The 25,463-nt window shown below is 33.8% G+C and overlaps 2 protein-coding genes across 2 annotated transcripts; one reads left to right on the plus strand and one right to left on the minus strand.

The window, feature by feature from the left end:
• Positions 1 to 229: 229 nt before the first annotated feature.
• LOC134262499 (uncharacterized) lies at positions 230 to 4,576 on the plus strand. Its single transcript, XM_062744894.1, has 5 exons — positions 230 to 337; positions 3,009 to 3,228; positions 3,784 to 3,813; positions 4,046 to 4,084; positions 4,269 to 4,576. Exons 1-5 carry the CDS (start codon positions 275 to 277, stop codon positions 4,466 to 4,468), a joined length of 552 nt encoding a protein of 183 aa, XP_062600878.1. The 5' UTR covers positions 230 to 274; the 3' UTR covers positions 4,469 to 4,576.
• A 6,527-nt stretch (positions 4,577 to 11,103) lies between these two features.
• On the minus strand, positions 11,104 to 24,157 carry LOC134262500 (mannose-1-phosphate guanyltransferase beta-like). The gene is made up of 10 exons (XM_062744895.1): positions 24,103 to 24,157; positions 20,611 to 20,753; positions 20,082 to 20,162; positions 19,763 to 19,811; positions 19,476 to 19,618; positions 18,897 to 19,055; positions 18,543 to 18,621; positions 18,014 to 18,141; positions 16,667 to 16,849; positions 11,104 to 12,406 (listed from the first exon to the last, which is right to left on the minus strand). Exons 2-10 carry the CDS (start codon positions 20,737 to 20,739, stop codon positions 12,275 to 12,277), a joined length of 1,083 nt encoding a protein of 360 aa, XP_062600879.1. The 5' UTR covers positions 20,740 to 20,753; positions 24,103 to 24,157; the 3' UTR covers positions 11,104 to 12,274.
• Between the last annotated feature and the right edge of the window lie 1,306 nt (positions 24,158 to 25,463).

The following is a 25,463-nucleotide window of genomic DNA, read 5'->3' on the forward strand; positions in this document are numbered from 1 at the left end:
CTTCAAAATCGTTCTTGTCAAAACAGGTTAACAATAAACATTTAAACATTTGCACACATAACTGACCGCCATCTCGTGGCTTACGTTTTACATCTACCAGTAATGGAACATAAACAAGAAATGAAAATAAAATGTATTTTTCTATCAAACAAATAAAGAAGCGTATCGTCACGAGCGCCGTCACGGCTTTCAGTCCGAGGCCTGTGGACCGTGGCGGGTAGTATAAAGGGTCCGGTCACCCTGCGTCCCACGCAGATAACACAGAGGAGACAAAATGAAGATCAACTTTTTACTGGTTCTGTTACTGGGTCTTTTGGCTGTGTCTTACGGATTCCAGGTGAGTAAATTTCTCATTTTATTAAAAAAAAAATTAAAAATAATTGTTTTAATTTGATTGCATATTTTCGTCGAAGATAATGGTATTTTGGTTTTTGTTGTTTTGTTTTGTTTTGTTTTGTTTTTTTAGTTTAACAAATTGATATAATTTTATGTAAGATTTTCATATGGAATCCGGATAGGATCACGTAATTTACAATCGCACTACCGATTATCGAAGTCGCTATGACGATTTCAAAATGATCCGATAAAAATGACACGATGCAACGATTGCGCGATGTCAATGGTGACACGATATTGCAATGACGATGGTGCAATAAAACGACGAAGTCGTAGTGAGTATTGCTTCAACATCACCATCACTGAACAATCGTTCCAAAGTTATCGGGCCACCGCTATCGTACAATTCCGACATCGCCTCATTGTGCCTTTACATCATCGTCATCTTTTTGTTAAATTATCACTTCGTCGTCATGGCATTATCGCGTCCTCGCACTATTGACCCAAACCTCGATGGTGCGACATTATGAAAGTGTGTCCTTTCCGGATTCCACAATATCCCACATCTATATAAAAATATCAAAATAAAGTAACTGTTAATTTTAAACCTATCTAAAATAAAAGTGCAAAAAGAAAAATGGGTAATAAAAATTGAATCTCTAGAGACGTTTTAAATAGGTACAAATATTAATCTTTCAAAAAAAAAAACTCCGATGAGCTATCAACTAATTGGCAAAAGTCTGTAGGCCATCCTAAATGTTTAAACAAATAAAAGAATGGCGAGATAAATGATTGATTTAAAGGAACAGTATATGACTTTTTAGAATTCTAAATACAAGTGGGTACCTGTAAAGTGCGAAACGAAATAGAAACGAAACGAAACGAAACGAACTGAAACGAATTGAAATCTGCCGAAACGAAACGAAATCTACCGAAACGAAACGAAACCTACCGAAACGAAACGAAACCTACCGAAACGAAACGAAATCAAGACGAAACGAAACGAAATCAAAACGAAACCTGTCGAAAGGAAACGAAACAAAAATTTCAGAATGTTTATATGGTCTATTTTTACTTCAAATGAAATATATAGTTCAAGCAACACAGACAATACAAAGGCGTACGCGTAGGAAGGAAATTGAAATAAATGCAAAAAGAGGGGGCTAAACCCCCCTCCCCCGCCCCCCGCTTCCGAAGCCTATGTCATATTTTATTAATATTGAATAAAGGTACAGTTATAAATCGTTTTAGACGTTTTAGAGCCTCTTTATTGCAAATCACTCATTTACGAAAATTACCTCGATAAAAATAGTTAGGTTTTCCTATGTTTTTTCGCAATACAACAGTACAGTTGAACCTTTACATGTAACACATCAATTTTGATTATGTGTTACCTCCTGAAAATAAGAGTAAGATATAAAAATTAGAAAAATATTGAAAAATTATAACGCTCGTGCAATTTGCAGCTGGCAAAAATGTAAATACATCATTAGACTGAGAAGGGAGCATTCTTATCAGTAATTAAATTTTATATTAAAATCAATTTGTATCCCTCATGTGGAAGTAAAAAAAAGTCCACATGCAGTTACACATATATAATTATATACATGTACCTTGATTTGAAAAAAAACAACATAAGCTGAATATTTTACCTCCTTAATCTGGGGAAAAATAAAAAATTTGAAAATCAATTTGTAAAAGCTAATCAATTTGCGGGGGGGGGGGGGGGTCTGAATGGTTTAGTAATACAATACATTACCTCCGACCTTGTGTGTTTTATGCTTGACCATTTTTTTTTTTTTTGATATAAGACATAAAGTCTGAGACTTGCAAAAATGTCTGCCATTAATCCTGAGATCGAGAATCTAAAAAAATAAATAAAAGACACACTATGTCATGGATACCTTCGTAGGACCTGCATGTATTAATTAGGACGGTGCAGAAAGACCGTACTTTGGGATAAAGTTTCTCACCATAGAAAAGCATGTTAAGGTAGAAATGCAAAAATAAGCAAAAGACACACTTCTCGGTTTTTGAGCGTACTAGTATACTGTTCACTTAATTAGCAATATACAGTCTCCATTAGGATTTAAAAAGCGGAGAACAATATCAGAGCTTCAGGCATTATGTTCATCTCGCAAGAATTACATACTTGTATTCCTATGCTTCAGTAATTTTAAACTTGGCAAGTATATATGGGCTACTTAGTGATGAAAGAACCGAATACAATAGAAAACATCGTGTCAATCACGTGGAATCCTTACCTTCTTCAGAGCACAACATTAATCTAGCATTTCATTAAGTATAGGATGACCAACTACTTACAGTGTAGTCCTTACACTTTCTACGTGTATCTCTATTAGTTTTCATCAAATAATTTGAAGATCTTTTTCTCTGGATCATTTTCCATTGATAAACAATTGGTGAAAAGTCATTACATGTAAGAATTAAATAAAAAGGAGCAAAAACTAAAAAAAAAAAAAAAAAAGAAAAGAAAAGAAAACTACATTTTTAACACAGTTAATTTGTTAAAAGTTTGTTCTCGACTACACATGTATGCAAGTCTATAATGCCTCAATAACCTACTTGTATGGAATTTAGTTCGGGGTCGTTATTCATGCAAATGACGTCTAAAGAAGGAAGTGTTTGAACAGAATTCTTTTTTTTTAAAGCTCCGTGGGAGAAATCGCGGGGGCGGCCGTGGGGGCGGAGGGAGAGGAGCAGGGACGACTGAAGCTAATGATTTTGGTACCGATGATGATAATGATGATGATGATGATGATTCCGATGATGACGGGGGTAGAGACGGACGTCGGGGACGTCTCCCTCGTCTCATAGTTGAGGTGATCGCCAGAAGAATTCAACAGCAGCTTCAAGCTTGTGGCGTCCCAGGTAAGAAATACTGAGGATGTGTATAAACAGCATGTAAGGCCACCTTTAAAATTATGTTTGCTCGTCCTCTATTCCGACTCAGGGTAAAATTATTGGGTCGATTGGGTAGGTGGGAAAATCTTTATTCCAGCTGCAGAAAATTTAATCGTATTTGCTGACGGGATATGAGGAATACTATGAAAAAAATATCGTGGAATTTTAAAAAAAGTATTGAGTCTGGGCATTTTAAGTCAATCGGGCAACCATACAACTTTTTAAAGATGGCCTAAACTTACTTAAAAAGAATAAACTATGCAATGCACATTAATCCTTTTATTTCTATGCTATTGAGTTCACATGTAGGCCTATGTAGTTATTGACAATGCTCCAATTGTTGTGTATAACAATGAAGTCTACCCAAAAAAATAAGGTCTTTGTATATTATCCAGCTTTACTAATTTCATTTAGCCTTCTACAGTTTACTCTTAAAACCGACTCTCATGGTGATAAAGTATCAATGATGAATTGGAAAGGAATGTTATCAAACGATAATTGAATTCTTTAATTTTTTTATAGAATTGGACAGCCCTGTAACGACATATAAAGGTAAGGTTTATGACGTCATAAAAATGATAAACATACCAACTTCACTAACATTGAAAAAAATACAGTTCTATATACTTGATTATAAATATATTTAATTCGGAACAAAACAGAACCTAAAAATTGTATAAACATTAAATAATACATGTGCATCCACCTTTTTTATTCCCTCGGGGGTAAGAAAAGGTGGAGTAATTCCTCCATTTCTATTAATGTTTGATCCACTCCTTTACAGATGCCTTCAATGGTCTAGCAATGCTTCTCCTCGCCGACTGTAAGTTAACTCACTTTATTTCATTTTTATGTTCTACTCTTCGTATGCTTAGTTATAGACATACCTATAAAAGTTTCCTCTGCTATAAGGGTTCAATCACGTCTTATCGGATTGCACCTTACGGAAGATCGTAAGCAGACGGTCAGACTTTCACAAAACATTTATTGATTGGTCAATATTTTAGGTGACGGCGGGTACCCGGGATCAACACCCCCAGGGCCTGACCCCTCTTGGGCACCCCCTACAGGCCCAGGACCCTCAGGACCTGCGACAGGACCCACCACCGGTAACCCTCCACCAGCCACCAGCGTGGTCCCCGCCAGAGAGTTTGAAGATAAAGTTGTCAGGGAACTGCTTGCTTACCTGCAAAGGAAGGAGAACTAATACAGACCTCGACTAATGTCAGAAACTGGATAAAATATAAAGTTTTATTTGAAATCCATTTTTTCCTTATAGATTGCAGTTGTTTTTAAAAATAAATTTTCAAAGATTATTTAAAAAATTGTTATTTACTTAAATGGCAGAATTTCCATCCGGAATACATGAATTTTTTGGTCCTATACAACTAAGTAACGGACAGCTGTTACATTGTAATGTTAAGTTTCATTTGTCTTCGTAATATCTCAAAAGCAAGCTATGAAAACCCATACTTTGTCTCCAAATACACTTTCATATTTAGCTGCTATTGGGTAAAAAAAAAACACAATAATTCTAGGCTTTACAAAAAAAAATCAGTTTTCGATCCTCAAATCGCCTCCAGGGCGAAAATGAAATACCGAAACCTAAAGCATACCTCCAGAATACATCTCCGAACACATTTCAGACCTTCCAAAATATGATCATGATATATTTTGGAAAAAAAAATCTGAATCCTTAATTTACACATAGAGGACGTCATATTCGCAAACTAAGATGACTTTGTTAACAAAATATAAAAGGAATTAAGTTTTATGTTGAAAAATGTTGTTTTGACCCAAACGTTGTCCCCAGTGTGAAAATGGAAATTCCGAAACCTTTTTGCACATTTACAGGACAATGCCATTCATATTTAAAAAAACGAATTTGAAATTAAAAAAAAAAATTAAACATCAGGAAACTTTGTATTTTTAAGGAAAAACTTTTTATATATCTCCTATCGCCTCTCCCTCCAATCATATTCATGAAGATGAGTTGGTTGTTGCAAAATTGCTCGAAGAGTTCTTCAGTGAATCAGGTTTTTGTAAATGTCAATTTTATTGGAAGGATTTCTTCATATTATTAGGGTTTACCCCTTTCCCCGCAGTCACGCATTTTAACGCATATACCATTTCCTATTTCTACCGCAAAATCACGCACATACCAATTCCCTGCAATCACGAATTTTCACGCACTTTAAAAATGTCATTTGATCTTCAATTCATTGCCCAATTTCTTATAATTTATGCTTGCTTAAATTTCATAAAATAAGGAAAGTTATTTTCTTATTTAAAAAATATTACGTCATAATATTATTTACGCTAAACTGTAGTGTAGAGAAACTTGTACCACGCTATAAAGTGCATGCGGGAAAACGGTAACGTCATCTTTCTATGACGTGAACATTAAGTGTATAATTGCATATCAGTGTATTCCCTTGTTTGAAAAGAAACTAAGCCAGGTCTCTGGATATTACCAGGAAAATCTTATCATGAAATCGTTTACTTTATTTAAACAATATCCAGATTTAGGCCTTTGGCTATATCAGAAGCCAAAGGATTCAGGAATTTCGATATAGTGTAACCAAATGTGAACACAAAATCTGAAAACAAGATTTACACAAAATAATATTGCTGTATAAGTCGTTTGATTTGATGTTTTACTCCGATCTAGATCTACTCTCTAATATCATCACGTAAGATATGTTGAGATAACTAACAGTATTAAATCTCAAAAGTTCATAATAAAACATTACAAAATAGGAGCGGAGCAAACACGGGCCTCCAAAACTTCAGAGGTGGGATCAGATGTCATGGAGGAATGAGCATCTAATGCCGACAAGTCATACCCGCTGTGTGCTCCTTTTCTAGCTGTAGATCTGTAGCGTTATGGTTTTATATATTTGTCTTTGACCATAACGCTACAGATCCCGTAGTGCAAAAAAGGTGCAATTTACGGCGCAATATTTTTTGCGCTCTTTTGGGGAGAATTTCTACACTTTCTAGCATTGGTCAATCAACTACCTTTCACTCCCTAATTCTAGACACATTCTTAGCCAATATGTATAGTTTATCCACCTCCCAACCATTATAGTTGTCTCTACAGGCAATAAACTCGCTGGATATGAATTTTCAGTAATCTAACAAATAATTTTAATCGAGCGAGTTTATTACTTGTAGAGACGACTATAAAGTGTTGGGAGATGGATAAAATATACAGATTAATTAAATAATGTGTCTAGAATTAATTCAAAGACAAATATATAAAACCATAACGCTAAGATCTGCAGCTACTCCTTTTCGTGATTGGGAAATAACGGAAAGATCCGATGACAACTCAGTATGTAATAATGGCCTAACGATCGGTATGAAAAACATCAGTCAGCATTCAACTTAATCATAAATTATATTTGTTGACAAGCTTCAGTCACTTTATCGACCACAGAACTTGCGAAATGATGACTTACAGGGGCGTAGCCAGGGTACTTTTGATGTGGACGCCTGAATAGGCGGGGGTTTGGCGGCCGCCTTAAGGCCCCCAATGGTTCCTGGGCGAAGCCCTGGTGGGGGCTCAGAGGACGAAGCCCCAGGAATCTGACTCTTTTTTTGCCCTTCTGATAGCATTTTTCTTACACTTTTTCAGTTTGTTACGCACCACATCTGAGGCCTATTTCTTTCCTTGTACTGTACAAAATGCGGACAGACACTCAAAAATGAGAAAGGATACTTCCAATAGCGTTGTTTGATGAACCCACTTGAAAACAATTTTAGACTTTTGAAGCTCGACAAAATACGTATGGTAACATATGGTAGTTGGTTAGAGTGGTTGACTGGTTTAGACAGACAACGTTATTGACTGATAGTCAGGCTTACATTAATGTTAAAAATACACCTCTAAAGATTGAAAATAACAAAGACAGAAGAATTCTTTTCAACTCATTTTCTTGCACATATTACCTACGTACATTGTATACATTTTAAAATGAATGTTCATAAATATTCACAAAGGGGGTAATTTTTTGCAACAATTATAAAAACATGTAAAATATACTATTGGTATTAAGATAGTCTTACGGAAGTCAATACTTGAACAGGCCTTATTTTTTTCAAGGTTAAACTAAAATTTACCAATTGTCGATTTTTGATGTTCATGCTGTATATAAAGCTGAATTATGATTTTCATTCTCGCATCAATCCGATGATTAAGTTTAAATTTTGGGGGAATATCGTTACAGAAGTTAAGAATTACGGTTGGAACTTAATTTCCAGTAATAGAAATTGAAATTCTTGGCATTAAATAAAATTATCGTTCGTTTTAAGGGAGCCGACTGGGGTTTTATTGTGTGAAATATACAATAGAGAAACTCTTTCAGAATGTAATTACACTTGGAAAAACCTCAGCAATATTCGATAGTAACCAAAATACGGGAAAATCTTTTGATTTCAGTGAGGTGTAAACCATCGTTTTTCTCCTAAAACTGATTCTGTTGGTTTTCATATATTTTTTCATCGTTAAGTCTAAATAGTTTCTGAGTATTTTTAAAAATTATTAACTAATATTTTGCCAAAATAGTGAGTACGATTTAGAATAATCTCTTTCTCTCTTTATATTCTTCCTTTCTTTTTTTTGAAAATGATGTGGATTTGTGCGTACAAACGTACGCCTGGCTACGCGCCTGACTTAAATGAAACGAAGATATATAAACTCGATCCGTATGCAGGTGACAAAGATATTGCTGCATAAGTAAGGGAAGTTGATGATTGTAAAGTTAACATAAAGTTTTGCTACCATTGACGCCTTTTTCTAGTAAAAGATCCAAATACTAGTCTTTTCCATTTCTATAAATGAATGATCACATACTTTTGTTAGCCTGCCCTGGATGGGGCAGAATGGGGTTTGGTTTATTTAGTTACTTTTTAAAAAAAGTTTTAACCCCTCACTCCCTCCGACAGCGATCATAAAATACCTAAAGGTCAAAGAGATTTTTAAAAAATCAGCGCCTAAAACTCCTCATTTAAAAACTATTTCAAGGGAAAGATTCCTATCTCTTTTTGTAAAACTAATTTATAGGCAATTTTTCAAGGATACACAAAACAAAAATTTTATGTTGATTTCGAATGGAAACGAAAAAAGACAGGAAAGGAACCTACGAGTCTTTTATGAATTAAAAACTATTTTGAGCAGCAAAAGATGTTCTTTGGAGAGAAATTAATTGCAAGGAACATTCAATGAAGATTATCAGCGCATCGAAGTCCTGGGGCCCGTTGTACAAAAGAACTTACGACTAACACCATAACCTTCAAATAATTGTAACATTTTGCAATATTGATAATTTTCTTTGAAATTGTTTGTGTAAAAAAAATCTTACCACATTCCTTTTAAAAAGTTTAAAATAATTTTCGATAAAATGCTAATTAAAAACTTAGATGAAGAATTAAATTTGGTCTTAAGTCGTAAGCCCTTTTGTAAAACGGGCCCCTGAATATGAATCAACAAATCTTTCCATGCATATTCAGATATTTGAAATTCACTAGTATGTTTACAAATTGTCAATTTTTATTTTAAATTAAGCATCGAAAATTTTTAATTTATAAATGACACAGTTTCCACTACATGGTTGAATTTACTTATAGAGATCACGTCGTTGAGTCAGAGGGATTCTGTATTTAACTTTTATTGATACTGAATAGATCACTCCATTTTTGTCTTATAAATCCTACCCGAATAGGCAGGTAACCAAGATTACGCATTGAAATTAAAAATGCTTAGACTTTTTATTTTAAAACTGATGGATAAATGACATTTTATGGGGAAAAACACCTTAATTTCCATATTTAATATTAAAAAAATTATCTATCTCTGATCAGAGTGTAGTTTCCATTTTAATAGGTTTCACTCTCAGACTTTTACAAGATATTTAACTATTGATCGGTATGACCATTTGACCCTCAATGTCTGAAAGGTTTTAAAAGAGTAAATTGGTTTACAAAAATAAATAATGGTAAACATTTCAAAGGATACCTGACGAATTGCTTTCACATGATTGCATTCAAATAAAAAGGAATAAAGTAACTTTGATTATAAGATCTATCTCTGATTTACATGTGAACACAACACAGTAGAAGCATAGACCGTGTCTAGTAGAGTGATATGATCGATATATCTTTTCGGTATGTCTTGGCGAACAATAATTGATATGAAAATAATCAATATTTCTTTCATAGCTTAAAGACGGATGAGACGTTCCTCAATAATTAACAACTGTCGATGGATTTTCCAGTATTTCCCGACCATGACAAGGAGTGCATGGCGGGTGTGACCGGTTAGCAGGGAATGTTCGCTCATCCATGGCACCTGACCTCCAAAACATCAGAGGTGGGATCAGGTGCCATGCATGGAGGAGTGAGTATCCCCTACCGACCGGTCACATCCACCGTGTGCTCCTTGTCGTGATCGGGAAATACCGGGAAAATCCGTCGACAATTCAGTGTGTAAATAATGGCCTAACAGTATGAAAAACGCCAGTCAGCATTTAACTCAATGGTAAATTGTATTTGCGTACAAGGTCATAGAACTTATGTAATGGTGACTTTATACGAGACTACTGATATTCTTGCTTCATCAACTTGTTTGTCAATAATCTAACTCGTTTTAGAAATTGTACGTAGGTAGAGCATGCTCTTGGGTATCAGATCAGCTGAGATATATAAACTCCATACACAGGTACATTGTAGATTACTGCATAAGTAAGGTAAGTTGATGATTGAAGAGTTCAAGTGCATCACGTTTATCGATAGAGCTTGGTTGTTGGATTACCATTGACATCTTTTACAAGTATATTACCCAAATATGTAAAACAAATGTGTCGGACTTTGTGGTACCTTTTATAAAAGTTGATCTCATAATTTATGAGGCAATTTTTCAAGGATACACAAAACAAAAATTTTATGCGTGGATTGATATAATAATATTTTTGTCTGATTTCGAATGGAAATGACATAAAAAAAAATCATCGCTAAAATAAATCATACTTTTTCTTTATGCTTAGATATGTGACTTTGTATAATTTTCATGTAAGTCTACACATTTTTTTTTTTACATATTTTTGTTACTTTGACAAAATCTTACGTAAATTATCACACTTTACTTAAATTTAACCGCCAATTAATTTCTCGCTAAACCTAGATACTATATCTTGTATTTTATGTCCAGTTGCACTCTGCTTTATCTGTCCAAATTTTTTCAAGCAGAGAGCTACAGTTCTGCAGCTAGAAAAATAGGCAATTGACATAATTATTTGAAATTGAAATTCAACAAAAGAAGCATAGGTGTGCAATATGCAATATGTGGTTCTTTCGTTCTTATCAGTGGAATTTTTTGTCATCTGAGTAAATGTCATCCTTAAAATTGCAAGAAGTGAGCTGCTGCAAATCTTGTCTTTTCACTGTCATTTTCAACATTTCAGGAATTTGCAAGAAATCTAAGTCTCGATCAATAGGCCACTAGCTGGAAAAGTACATTATTGATTTACCATTATCAAGTGAAAAGATTTCACAGTCATAGACATTTTTCCTACCTTTTAAAAACAGAAAATCACAAAAGCTGGTCCTGGTTTATATCCTTTTTATTGGCAGTGTTGAAAGGACCTCTTATGTACTGAATAAATGAGGCATACAAAATGTCTTCAAGCAAAATCATGACTTTACATAAATATATAAATAATATATATACAAAGTTAAGAGGTTATTGAATATATAAATTATATAATACATACATAAACAATGTCCCCTATATAAGATTTCTCTTATGTAAAGATAGTTTGTAGCCCCCCCCCCCCCCCCCCCCCCCCTAAGTCAAAGTATCAATTATAAAGAAAGAATGATATGGAAAAGAATTTATAATGAGGATTTCACATATGGAATGTTAAAATACACACTTCTAAAGGACATATTAAATACATGTAAACTGTAAATGAAATATGCACAACAGTATTAAAAAAAACAAGTAAGTTTTAGGCACACAAAAATTTTTTAAAGCAAGCACAATTTAGCATTGGATTTTACTTATGACATGTAATACGCCAGTAAAAAAAGCTATTTAAATTACAAAAAAAATATCATTTCCAGGTACAGGATTCATAAACTAACCCAAACTAAAATATACATCTGACAAAAATACCACGTTCATTCAAATACAGTCTTACAGAACACACATGATTTTTTTTTAAATCAGTCAAAACATGATATTATGTCAAGGTTAATTTCAGCAAAGCTCCATTTTGGTTACTATCACCCCATAAAGAGAGCAAGTTTTGAAAACTTGTCACAGATGTTCAAATGCCTCTATAAATGTTTGTAAGACGAGATATACAGGTAATTACATGGGAGGTTTAGGTAGATACTAAAACAGGTGCTTTCTAAAAACTGCCAATTTCAACACAAAGCAAAGCAAAGTAAAATCAGAGATTACATATACATGTATGATAATTACATTGTATGTATAATAATATCTTGTTAAGCATATCCCCAATGTTTTTTCCCTCTGTGAGTAATAATTCAGCATTCAATATAGCAATACTTTGGTGTCCCTTATCTGTCAGCATGATGAACTGCATCACACATGATAATTTACAAAATAAAATATATTTAACAATCACTCAGATTGCAAGTTCATATACACAAACAATTGCATAGTCATGGTATTCCTTAAAACTGAAAAGGTATACAGAGTAACCACTACCATTTACTGTCTTTTTTATTGCTTTGAGCAAAACTAGATACATTTCATAAAGAACCTTACAATGAGAATTAGAATCTATCTACATTTTTTTTAATTACCCTTTTAGATTGTTTACTTTGATTGTCCATTTGTGTAAACAAAATATATTCCCTCCAATGAAAGTTCAATCAATCTTTCGATGATGAAATGAAATAAATAATTTAAAAAAATCACGAACTATCAGACTGTATTTGTAAACATGACTGTTTGGATATGGTGCCTTTTGAGTGATGGGGTCTACATGATGATCTGGGGTTCAGGAACCGAGTCACTGATTGATTTATGGGGGAGGATCCGCCCTCCATTGATGTAAAGTTCGTCCTTAACAGTCACGTCCTCTCCTAACACTGAGACGTTCTCCATCCGCACCTACAACACAATTACCAATATCAATTCAATTGTGTTTCGATTCAAAGGTCAAAATTTGATACTACACGTAGAAATCTTGCAAAATTGAACAAGAGGCCCATGGGCCACATCGCTCACCTGAGCACCAAGGGTAGGACTAGTATAAAATGGCTTTTTATTGTAAAGTTTAAATCCAAAAGTAGTCCCATGACCAATCATGGATTTGCTATTTTTTAGAAAATGATTGAGAAGAAGATTTTTAAAGAATTTTCCTATATATTTCTATGTAAAACTTTGGTTGGCCATTTTGGCCCCGCCCTACCCCCAGGGGTCATGATTTGAACAAACTTGAATCTACACTACCTGAACATGCTTCCATATAAATATGATGAATAATATATATCATTCTGAGAGAGAGAAGAGAGAAGAGAGAGAGATATATCTCTATGTAAAACCTTGGTCGGCCATTTTGGCCCCGCCCTACCCCCGGGGGTCATGATTTGAACAAACTTGAATCTACACTACCTGAGCATGCTTCCATATAAATATGATGAATTATGGCTTTGTCATTCTTGAGAAGAAGATTTTTAAAGAATTTTCCTATATATTTCTATGTAAAACATTGGTCGGCCATTTTGGCCCCGCCCTTACCCGGGGGGTCATGATTTGAACAAACTTGAATCTACACTACATGAGCATGCTCCATTATAAATATGATGAATTATGGCTTTGTCATTCTTGAGAAGAAGATTTTTGAAGAATTTTCCTATATATCTCTATGTAAAACCTTGGTCGGCCATTTTGGCCCCGCCCTACCCCCGGGGGTCATGATTTGAACAAACTTGAATCTACACTACCTGAGCATGCTTTCATATAAATATGATGAATTATGGCTTTGTCATTCTTGAGAAGAAGATTTTTGAAGAATTTTCCTATATATCTCTATGTAAAACCTTGGTCGGCCATTTTGGCCCGCCCTACCCCCGGGGGTCATGATTTGAACAAACTTGAATCTACACTACCTGAGCATGCTTCCATATAAATATGATGAATTATGGCTTTGTCATTCTTGAGAAGAAGATTTTTAAAGAATTTTCCTATATATTTCTATGTAAAACATTGGTCGGCCATTTTGGCCCCGCCCTTACCCGGGGGGTCATGATTTGAACAAACTTGAATCTACACTACATGAGCATGCTCCATTATAAATATGATGAATTATGGCTTTGTCATTCTTGAGAAGAAGATTTTTGAAGAATTTTCCTATATATCTCTATGTAAAACCTTGGTCGGCCATTTTGGCCCCGCCCTACCCCCGGGGGTCATGATTTGAACAAACTTGAATCTACACTACCTGAGCATGCTTCCATATAAATATGATGAATTATGGCTTTGTCATTCTTGAGAAGAAGATTTTTAAAGAATTTTCCTATATATTTCTATGTAAAACATTGGTCGGCCATTTTGGCCCCGCCCTTACCCCGGGGGTCATGATTTGAACAAACTTGAATCTACACTACATGAGCATGCTCCAATATAAATATGATGAATTATGGCTTTGTCATTCTTGAGAAGAAGATTTTTAAAGAATTTTCCTATATATTTCTATGTAAAACTTTGGTCGGCCATTTTGGCCCCGCCCTACCCCCGGGGTCATGACGTGAACAAACTTGAATCTACACTACAAAAGGATGTTTCCCCATAAGTTTCATCTTTCCTGGCACAGTGGTTCTTGAGAAGAAGATTTTTAAAATATACCACTAAATTTTCATTAATTCCCAATTATCTCCCCTTGAATAAGGATGTGGCCCTTCATTTGAACAAACTTGAATCCCCTTCACCCAAGGATACTTTGTGGTAAGTTTGGTTGAAATTGGCCCAGCGGTTCTTGAGAAGAAGTCGAAAATGTGAAAAGTTTACAGACAGACAGACGGACGGACGGACGCCGGACAAAATGTGATCAGAAAAGCTCACTTGAGCCTTCGGCTCAGGTGAGCTAATTACGGTACAATGTATGAAAATCATTCTGCACCTATAAATGAACAGTTTTAACCGGTTCAATCATGGTTTGATTTGAAGGATAAAAAATTGACACAATAGTGTAGAATAATTTCAAAATGAATGAAAGAAAAAGATAGCAAGTTCCCCCTAACACTCAAGTGCCGAAAATCCACAAAAAAAACATATTGTGTCCTAAATGTCTGCAAAATTTGACAAAATTCTGTGCAGTGGTTTATGAGGAGTTGCGCTGACAACTGTTCATCTCTATATTCAAGACATGGCAAAAATCTAAGTTGAAAAGAGCCCAAAGTTGGAGAAAAATAAAGGAATCAGAATTTCCTGGTAATATGCACATCTACACACTTTGTACTAAATATCTGCAAAGTTTGACCAATTTCTGTGCAGCAGTTAAAGAGGAGTTACGCTGCCAAACTGTTTATCTCTTTATTCAATATATGGCCAAAAATCTAAGCTGAAAAGTGCAGAAATTCCCAGAAACAATAAAGGAATCGGAATTTAATGGTAATATGCACATCTACACATTGTGTCCTAAATATCTGCAAAGTTTGAATGAATTCTGTGCAGCAGTTTACGAGGAGTTGCGCTGAAAAACTGTTCATTTCTATATTCAAGATATAGCCAAAAATCTAATTTGAAAAGTGCCGAAATTCCCAGAAAAATCAAGAAATCAGAATTTCCTGGTTAAATGCACACCTACACATTGTGTCCTAAATATCTGCCAAGTCTGACCAAATTCTGTGCAGCGATTTATTAGGAGTTGCGCTGACAAACTGTTCATCTCTATATTTAAGGTATGGCCAAAAAACTAATTTGAAAAGCAGTTTATGAGGAGCTGCGCTGACCAAAAAATAGGACTGACGGACTGACTGACTGATGGATGGGTCAAAACATTATACCTCCAGCAAGTTGTTGTGTGGGATATAACAAGAGGCCCAGGGGCCACAGCGCTCACCTGAGCACATCAGCTAGGAAAAAACACATATCAGATCAGAACTGAAAGTTAACTTAAGTTGGGGGGAGGGCTTGAATTTTAACCCCCAAGGGGATCATAATTTGAATGAACTAGAATCTACATTACCTGAGGATGACTCCATACAAATATAACTAATCCTGGCTTTGAAGTACTTGAAAAGAAGATTTAAAAAGGTTTCCCTATATATTTCTATGTAAAACTTTGGTCGGCCATTTTGGCCATGCCCTACCCCCAGGGGCCATGACTTGAACAAATTTATTTCTACATTACCTGAGGATGATTCCACATGAGTTTCATCTTTCCTGGCCCAGTGGTTCTTGAGAAGATTTTTAAAGATTTTTCCTATATATTCCTATGCAAAACTTTGATCGGCCATTTTGGCCCCGCCCTACCCCGGGGGTCATGACTTGAACAAATTTATATCTACATTACCTGAGGATGATTCCAAATGAATTTCATCCTTCCTGGCCCAGTGGTTCTTGAAAAGAAGATTTTTAAAGATTTTTCCTATATATTCCTATGCAAAACTTTGATCGGCCATTTTGGCCCCACCCTACCCCCGGGGGTCATGACTTGAACAAATTTATATCTACATTACCTGAGGATGATTCCACATGAGTTTCATCTTTCCTGGCCCAGTGGTTCTTGAGAAGAAGATTTTTAACGATTTTTCCTATATATTCCTATGTAAAACTTTGATCGGCCATTTTGGCCCCGCCCTACCCCCGGGGGTCATGACTTGAACAAACTTGAATCTACACTACCTGAGGATGATTCCACATGAGTTTCATCTTTCCTGTTCCAGTGGTTCTTGAGAAGAAGATTTTTTAAAAATGCCAATAATTTTTCTCTAATTCATGATTATCTCCCCTTGGAAAAGGGCGTGGCCCTTCATTTGAACAAACTTGAATCCCCTTCACCCAAGGATACTTTGTGCCAAGTTTGGTTGAAATTGGCCCAGTGGTTCTTCTAGGAGAAGATGAAAATGTGAAAAGTTTACGACAACGACGACAACGACAACGACAACAGACAACGGACAAATTTTGATCAGAAAAGCTCACTTGAGTCTTCGGCTCAGGTAAGCTAATAATAATAATAATAACAATTATTTATGGAAAACACAAGAACAAGAAGTTTATGGACCTTACTGGTCAACAGCTCAGTAGGATCTCATTTTTTCAGCTTTTAGTTGGTGAAAATATTTCAAGCATCATATTACATTCACAACCTGGGCAAAATTAATGCATAATGTACAACTTGAGCCAAGAGTAAGACAACTGCCTTACCCATCTCCCCACGACACATCTCCAACCAATAATACAGGACTCCAGCCATGAGTGAGACCGGACTCGGGCCCCCTTCAGTATCGTACATCTCTTTATACATGCTCCGTCCTCGATTACCACGTCTGGACCAATTGTCACATTTGGTCCTATCCTACAATTTCTTCCTATTTTGGCACTGGGATCCTTCAATTAAGAATCACAAAGTGAATATTTTTAATGTCAATTTTCAATAGAACAGTAACATCAATTTCTTTAAACAGACACAAGACTACATGAGAAAGTTACAAGAAACCAAAATACTTCCATGCAAAATTAGATATGTATATAATTTTTAGGGATGTCAAAATATTTATTTTCCTTAGTCGAACATTTGATTGCATTATTCGAATGATAGTCGACTATTCGGAACTTTCATCGATAGCCTATTTATGAATCAAAAACCATTTTCCTACATTTATGTAAAAAGTAACATCAAATGCCTAAACAGCGAATTTACACATGGATATTCAGAGGAATTTAAAATAGGAATAAGATGTTGAAATGAAATAGATTTACACCAGCAATTTATTTTCCAAAATGTATTCATGAATTCTCGTAAATCATGTATTCATAAATTGGTCTGTGGATTCTTTCCTTCTTGTTCCCTTAGAGAATTGTTAGCACGGTGTTTTTAAAGCTTATTAAAAATAAATTGGAAAAGGGGAGGGGTAAACAAACACTACTCACACGTCAGGGATATTGTAAAATATTGCTTGTTCAATTATCGATTAGCACAATCAATATGTCCTTACTATGTAGGATTACTGTTTTAATAATTATCAAAGTTTCAAAACTTAGCTGGTGTGTCCCTACAGCATTTGAACATTCTTAGAGGTAATAAATTTTATAATTGGTACAAGTCCAATTAATAATTTTCAAAGTCCAGTATAGCGCTGCATAATTTACTACAATAACAAAAAAGGTCGGTAATTGAGTAATAATTATCGCGGTATGTAATTACTCTACTGTCAATATGTACATTGTACAATGTGGAAAATTATTTATATACTGTAACTATGTTTTAGCTCTTATTCGTCTAAGGGCGGAAACTATAACGGTTTGAGGAATGATGCTTTATCAATTTTGAGTTCAGAATTTCTTTATCACCTCCTTTTTCTTAATTTTTTAAATATTCGAATATCGTTTCATCATTCCATAGTCGGCCCATTCGACTGATAGTCGAATAGTCGACTATTCGTTGACATCCCTAATAATTTTTCACCATGAAAATCTTGTACATAAAATTGTAAATCTATCAGAAATTTTTTATCCTACTGGTGTATGACTTATTATTGAACACTAACATACCACTAGGACATTTCCCACAATGCCGTCCTCAGTGTGTAGTAGGTCTGGTGACTTCTCTCGTAGTGAACTGAGATACAAACACATTCCCGTCAGGAAATCTTTTGGCTGTCCTACATCCATCCAGAAACCTACACAAATCCATCACAAAAAAGTCTGATAAAAACATATTATTCTCACTTTTAGCAATAGATTTTGACTAGTTGTTTTGGGCTTTATGTTGAGTACATGTATACAGTAAAACTCGTTTAGTATGAACATGGATATTGCAAATTCACGGATATAGTGAAGTTATTTTGGATCCCCAGCTATATAAATATAACAAATTCCTTACACAGATATAGATACGGATATGGATATAGCGAAGTAATTTCGAAGGTCCTGGTGACTTTATTATATTAACCTAGTTTTACTGTATGACTCAGTCATATTTTTCCAAATTTTATTGTATTTAATCATCAATTCGGTAGGGCTATTACAATATTACAGAATCAAGTCTCTATTTTACTGTGTAAGAAATACTAAAAATCACCTTGTAACTCCATAGCATACAGATCACCATCATTTGCCATAAAAGGGAATACTTCTTTTTCTATAGATGTGGGTTTTAACTGAAACAAAATCACAAAACCAATAGAAGAGTCAAATATAATATAATCACAAATTTACTTCACATGTTCAATTAACAATTTCTTTTAAAAGATAGAATCATAAATTATGCATTTATTAAATTTTGAAAATTCACACTTTAAGATGTGTAAATATTCAAGTAGAAAAATGCCATTTCTTAAAGTTGAGGTATTAAACTTTTCCAAAGGAATAGATTGTGCAGTTGTCTTAAATGTAATTAATCAATACCGTTTCTCCATAATGTTATAATACGTACCTGGATTCTATCTAATACTGAGGGACTGAGGATGTACATTCCTGCATTGATTTTGTTGGAGACGTACTCCTGTGGTTTCTCTACAAATCTTTGGATCCTCCCATTCTCTGCATCGTATACCACCACTCCATACTTAGAGGGCTCCTCTACTTTAGTCACCTTATAAAACATCAAATCATAGATGGTTTTAAAAATAAAGACAGATAACTCTACATTTAGTATACAGTCAAATCCTTTCTGATTATTGTGGCTAGACTACATAAAGAAAAAAAGTTGGATCGACTATTAACTCATTCTGACATATATCCACGGTATTCAAGAAATCAAACTTCTACAGTTCAGAACTTCATTTTTTTATGCAAATTAAAATTGAAATAAGTGTCTATGTTTATGTGTATGAGTCAGTAAACACATAAGAGAGTATGATCCCATAAAAGATAAAATAATTAAATAGGTATGACTGTATATAACTTTGTGCCGCAGGAGAATTATAAATTCTTTCAATGAATAAAATATTCTTCTAAAAATCATATATAAGTAAGCTAGTGTAAAGAAAACTAATCAACAATAATACCCTACCACAATGGTACCCTGGCGTCCGTGATGTTTGTGAAACTGAACCATTTGTTTGAATGGGAAATCACAGATAATGTCACTATTCAACACAAAGAATGGCTCATGGTCTTGTGTTAGGAGATCTTTGGCCAGGGCAAGTGGACCCGCTAAAATGACAAAAAATACATCTGCGTGTAGTGTAATTTACTTGCATTAAAAATAAAAATAAAAAAAATAAAGATTTGTTAGAGTGTGAAAAATTATAGAAACTTTCAAGTTACAGCAAATCTATTTCCAAAACAAACACATACCTGTTCCAAGAGGTTCCGATTCCAGGGAAATACTGATCTTTACTCCTAGCTATCAACAGAATCAAACAAGCATTAAATCTTAATTCCCCATGGGGAAATGTAACATGTATGAATTAATTCTTTGACTTTGTCGACAAGTATAGATTAAGACAAGGGAACAAAACACTGAATCATGTACATTTTAAATCTGTGTTCACATCTATAAGGGGTAATTCATGCATTTGATCTTCTCAATTCAGTCAAAAGTACAAGAAAATAAAAATATCTCATTCCCTTGAAATTTCTACTTCAAAAATTATCAGATAATTAAACATCAAACCTTGGTCTCTACATTCCGGAGTTCCTGCTCCATCTGCTCAGCTCTGTAGCTAACAGCCAAAATAATGTGCTTCACTCCAGCCTAAAAATTTACACTTCTTTTAACAATAAAGGATACGTGTCACTTTCATCAGAATTATTTTTGGACAGTTGATGTAAAATCACTCTTAAAAACTTTTGAAATGTTTTGATTTTATAATTTAAAATTTTAACTATTTTATCAAAGCAATAAAAATAATATCTTCAAATACACTTTGCCCAAATTTTAACATTAGGAAACCCAATATTTTTAAAATAGTATGATCATTTAAAAAAAAAAAAATCTTGCTCATTTAATGGTAATTACAAAATTATTACAATGGTACATGTACATGTATAGGCAATGAAAATTTTATGAAATTTTATACCCAATTAATATCTAAACAATGGTATATATGCATCTTGATTCATAGTTAACAATGGTATTCTCAATAATCTATCACTACTACATAATTCAATTGAACTCAATTATCTATATCTTATTGTTTTACCTCTACTAGAGCTTCCAGTTGATGAAGTAACATTGGCTTGTTCCCAAACTCTACCAGTGGTTTGGCGACACTGAGGGTCAAAGGTCGTAACCTTGTTCCATATCCTCCTACTAGAATGAGTGCCTTCATGATGGATGGTTACACTACAAGTGTTCAGCTAATATTAATGTCACTTTTTTAAAAAGATTTGATTCCTTTATACATGTATTACTAAGTAAAAATTTTGATCCCCTATTATGACCACTCTTTCCGAGGGGTCAATATATAAAAAAAAATATCTTAAAAACCTATGTAGTGAATCTAAAACGAAAAAATCATCTTTTCTGATCCAGTAATTCTTAAGAAGATTTTCCGAGATGTCATTCAATTTTCAAAGAGGATGTGGCCCTTTATTTTGATTGAGCTTGTGTCCTTTTAGCTACTTATGATTTGTGGTAAGTTCTGTTAAAATTGGCGATATGACTTGAGATGAAGTCAAAAATATCAAAAGTGTACAGTTGAATGGATCCTAGACATTAGTATTGAGGGGGGACTCAAATATAAAGTAGGTTTTTTTAATCTCTGATAAGTGAGATACATGTAACTACAGAGTTCTTGAAATCTTTCGGTCCTGTCGGCAAAACCGATAAAAAACAACCAAGGACCAATTACTTTGCGTTCTGTGTCAGTCCAAATTATCGGTAAGTGTTAAGAGAGGAACTTGTGAAAATCCTACTAAATTTCATACAAATTCCCTATAAACAACTGATCATAATCTTTAAAACACTTTTCTGTATCTTGTAACGGCTTCTTTGATAAATGCAAGTGCCAAACTATGATTGGTAAATTGTTAGAACAAGTTTGAACTTTGGTTGTTGATGGCTTTAAGGTATTAAAGCCAGGTGAGAAAAATCAAACTAGATTAAAAACTTATGAAGAAAATTGACCCCCCACAAAGTTTCAAAGAAAACTGTTATACAACGACCAAATCGGCATGAACTGTGTTTAATGATGCTGGGTGCACATTGTATTGATAATAAAATTCATGTACAGTTTTCATCTTTTTATAGATTTTTTCTGATAGAAATCTGTCTGGACTGACAAACTTCATAAGATTTCAAGAACTTTATGTCTATTTATGATCATGACAAGGAACACACTGCGAGTGTGACCAGTTGGCAGGGGATGTTTACTCCTCCATGGCACCTGATCCCACCTCTGATGTTTTAGAGGTCTATGTTTGCTCTACTCCTATTTTGTGTTTTATGGACTCCTGAGCTTGCATATTGTTCGTTATCTTCATTTATTTCATTTTACCAATTGACAAGTTGAACATGTCTTTTTTGTTTAAGGTATGCTACAGTTGTTTGTATTCTACTTAAAGCAACATTTTATATGAGTGAGTAAAGGATTCATGTCAAGCATGAATCTTAAGGTAGGATTCTTCTCTGGTTTCTGACTAGATGAAACATTCAAAGTATATTTGCTTATATGTCTTATATATTGAGGTGTAAATAATTTAAAAGACCATATTTTTCTTTCCTCATCATAATTGTACAACTTTAAATAGAAATTGTAAATTGCGTTTGAAAACTAGCAGGGACTATATTTTTGGCGGAATGGTGGCGTATGAAAATATCTTCTTTTCTGCCTCTCAAAATTATAACAGAACAATGAATTTAGTTATAATTTTTACACAATCGAAGACTTGGAGAAATTTTCAAATGTAAGTTAGATAAATAATGAGGGACTAAGCTTTCAAAATATATCAAATAAATATGATTTTTCAAACAAACTAGAACTTTATTCGCTTTTAAACGCTTCCTAACAAAGTGCAGATTTGAGCCAAAAATCCATAAAAAGTATTTTTTCTCTCTCAGTAAACCATCAAAACTTTTTGTTTTTGTATCATTTTGTACATTTATAAGACAACTTTATTATATGTGAAAATAAGAAAAAGTTTAATATAGAAAGCATATGAAAATAACTAATATATCCTAAAACTTAAGAAAAACAGAAAAAATTCGGACTAGCCAATATCCAGTTAAGTTGAATTATTTATGTAAATTTGGTAACATCATGCTATAGATCCGATATAGCAATATGTTTTTATGCAAAAAGAACAATCATTAAACTTTTTAAATAGAAGTAGGTATCACATGATTGGCAACAGTTATTTTTTATTCTTAATGTCAAGGAAAAAGATAATGACCTTGATCTGACCCTGTCTCTAATATAAAACGGTCAAACTTAATCTTACTGATACTATCACTTACTGATATTGTCTTCTTGATTCTGTGAAAATTTCATAAACTTTTAAATACAAGAAATATGAGAAGAATCCTACCTTAAGCTGCATAGGTATTTAATAATAATAAAAAAAATAATAAATGAAGTCAAATTCACATTGAAAATACATATACTAGAGGTAAATACTAAAGCCTCGTGCTGCACCAGAGTCAATTCATACCAAGATTCAAAGCCCAAACGGAAACGTTTGTCATACCAGTATCGTCTCGTATCCTGTTTGTATTGTATTTTCGACCTATTTTTCCCAATCTGCTTTCTGTGCAGATTCCGCGCGGTAGAACATTATTTTCGGTTGCTACACTTGGAAAAATACCTTTGAAGCGCAACCGTAGTGAAAATATCCAAAATAATTAATTCAACGGAATTCCCCCGATGGTTTTAGTCCGATGTCAGAAATTCTGGTCTTTTTATTAATGCACATTTTATCTGTTTATTAATTAAAGTTGTAATCGGTTAATTACAAAGATTTTTTGATGACATTTTTCCTAAAGAAAATTAAGATCTCTGTCAAAGAGACGCATGAATATTGAAATGAATGGGTGGATCAAACAATTTTTTTTCTTCCTTAAATATGAGCACTTTCTTACCGATTTTTACTGAAAAATGCAACGTAATTTCATTGATTTTTTTGGAAATGCACAGCTACTGACAGATGGGTTCAACCAACGAATAAATGTATTTGCAACCAAAATATGCAACTTGTTCAATGTCTTTTTGGAAGACAGACAATAGTACTTTTATTGTTTGGAATGTCCAATGGATATTTATAGCCAATACTGATTAGGCGTTGATACTATATTTAGGTCGAAAACACAAGACGTTTATATTTTTGTAAGGAAAACTGTACCCTCTCCATATTATGGCATATAAATAAAATAAACACAAAACTGCAATTTGGGTTATATCATTTTATTTATAGACACATATGCTAACATTTTAAGCCCATATTTTTTCAAATTCTATAAAGTTTGCGATAAATTAATAAATAACATCTAAATAGGTCGAAAATACAATACGCCAGGATATTTAGACCACAGGCAGGCGGGGCACATGAAATAACATTATGATGCAATGCCTTACCATTTTCAGTTGGGTCAGATTACTTACCACAAATTCAATGTGCTGATTAGTTATACTCTGTTTTATTTTGTTAATTAAAATGTAAACAAGTAACAGCAAAAACATAATGAAAACACAACGTACCTAAGATAAACAATCACAACAACGTGTCACAACCCAAACCGGAAGTAGTATTGATTAATTCATCCGTACATAAAAGTATTCGTATAACTTTTGACTTTTCAAAAACGTTTCACCGCGAAATTTATGGAGTATACATTTACCATGGTGACCGAAAATATGTCTTGTAAAAATATCTTCATAGAACTACATGTTCTTGCTTCTTAATTTGATTATGCATGTTTATTATTATTATATGTTGATCAGCAAACACAGGCACTTGTTTCGGTAATAAATTTTTAACTCATGGTATAATAATAAATTATTATGAAATTATTTAATAAAAAAAAACGTCAGTAGCATCTGACTTATTGAAATATGGTATTTCCTGATGATAAAGTCATTGTATCGACCACAGAATTTGCGAAATGATGACGTTAAACGAGACGGTCGATATATTCTTGTTTCATCAACTTGTTTGTCAATATCTTACCTCGTTTTAGAAATTGTTCATACAAAGAGCAGAGGTATAAGCCCCATACGCAGATGACAAAGGTATATTGCTGCATAATTAGTTGAAGTTGAAGATTGAAAAGTTAAAGTCATCTTTAAAGTCAAGTTTATCATAGAGCTTGGTTGATAGATTACCATTAATTAACGTCTTTTTCTAATAAAATCTAGTTATTAGATTACCACTGACGTCTTTTTCTGGTAAAAATATCCATATATCAGATATTAACATAGATACAGTTAAAAGTAATAATTATTATAATTGTAATAACTAATAAGTTACAATACCCCTCATTTGTTATTAGAAAAAAAACAATTTTAGAATTAAATACATGTTTCAGTCAGAGTGAGAGAGAGAGAGAGAGAGAGAGAGAGAGAGAGAGAGAGAGAGAGAGAGAGAGAGAGTTCTTACTCTTGGAGAAATTCCATCTGACCAAGATAATTTTTTTTTATTTTATTGAAACTTCAATTGTTGTGCAATGTGCAGTCGTAATGTAAAAATGAGGGTTTATAAAATTTCGGGTTCAATTAGCCATGAATCATTTGTCCGATTTCTACATTTGAATGTATGCTGTTTGGAAAAATTATTTTCGTGGAGACAAAGGATTCATTTTAATTTTCAATTCTGCAGTCAATTCACTCTTTGAAAGTCTATATTCGACAAAGTCATTTCATTTCTGAAAACAAACGTCATGATAAATGGAATCTTCTGAGCAATTGTAACACCTGCATGTGTTGTCCCCTGCTTTCATAAACTGGGGGGTATTCTCGGTCTGTTCATTTGTCTGTCTGTAACACTTTCGTTTCCGCGCCATGGTGTACAAACAGACAGAATTTATGAAATTTCGATTTTGAGGTCAAAGGTCAAGGTCATG

Source organism: Saccostrea cucullata, unplaced genomic scaffold, assembly GCF_032062105.1.
Source record: "Saccostrea cucullata isolate Sc308-1 unplaced genomic scaffold, CSIRO_AGI_Scuc_v1 ctg379, whole genome shotgun sequence".
Lineage (NCBI taxonomy): Eukaryota > Metazoa > Mollusca > Bivalvia > Ostreida > Ostreidae > Saccostrea > Saccostrea cuccullata.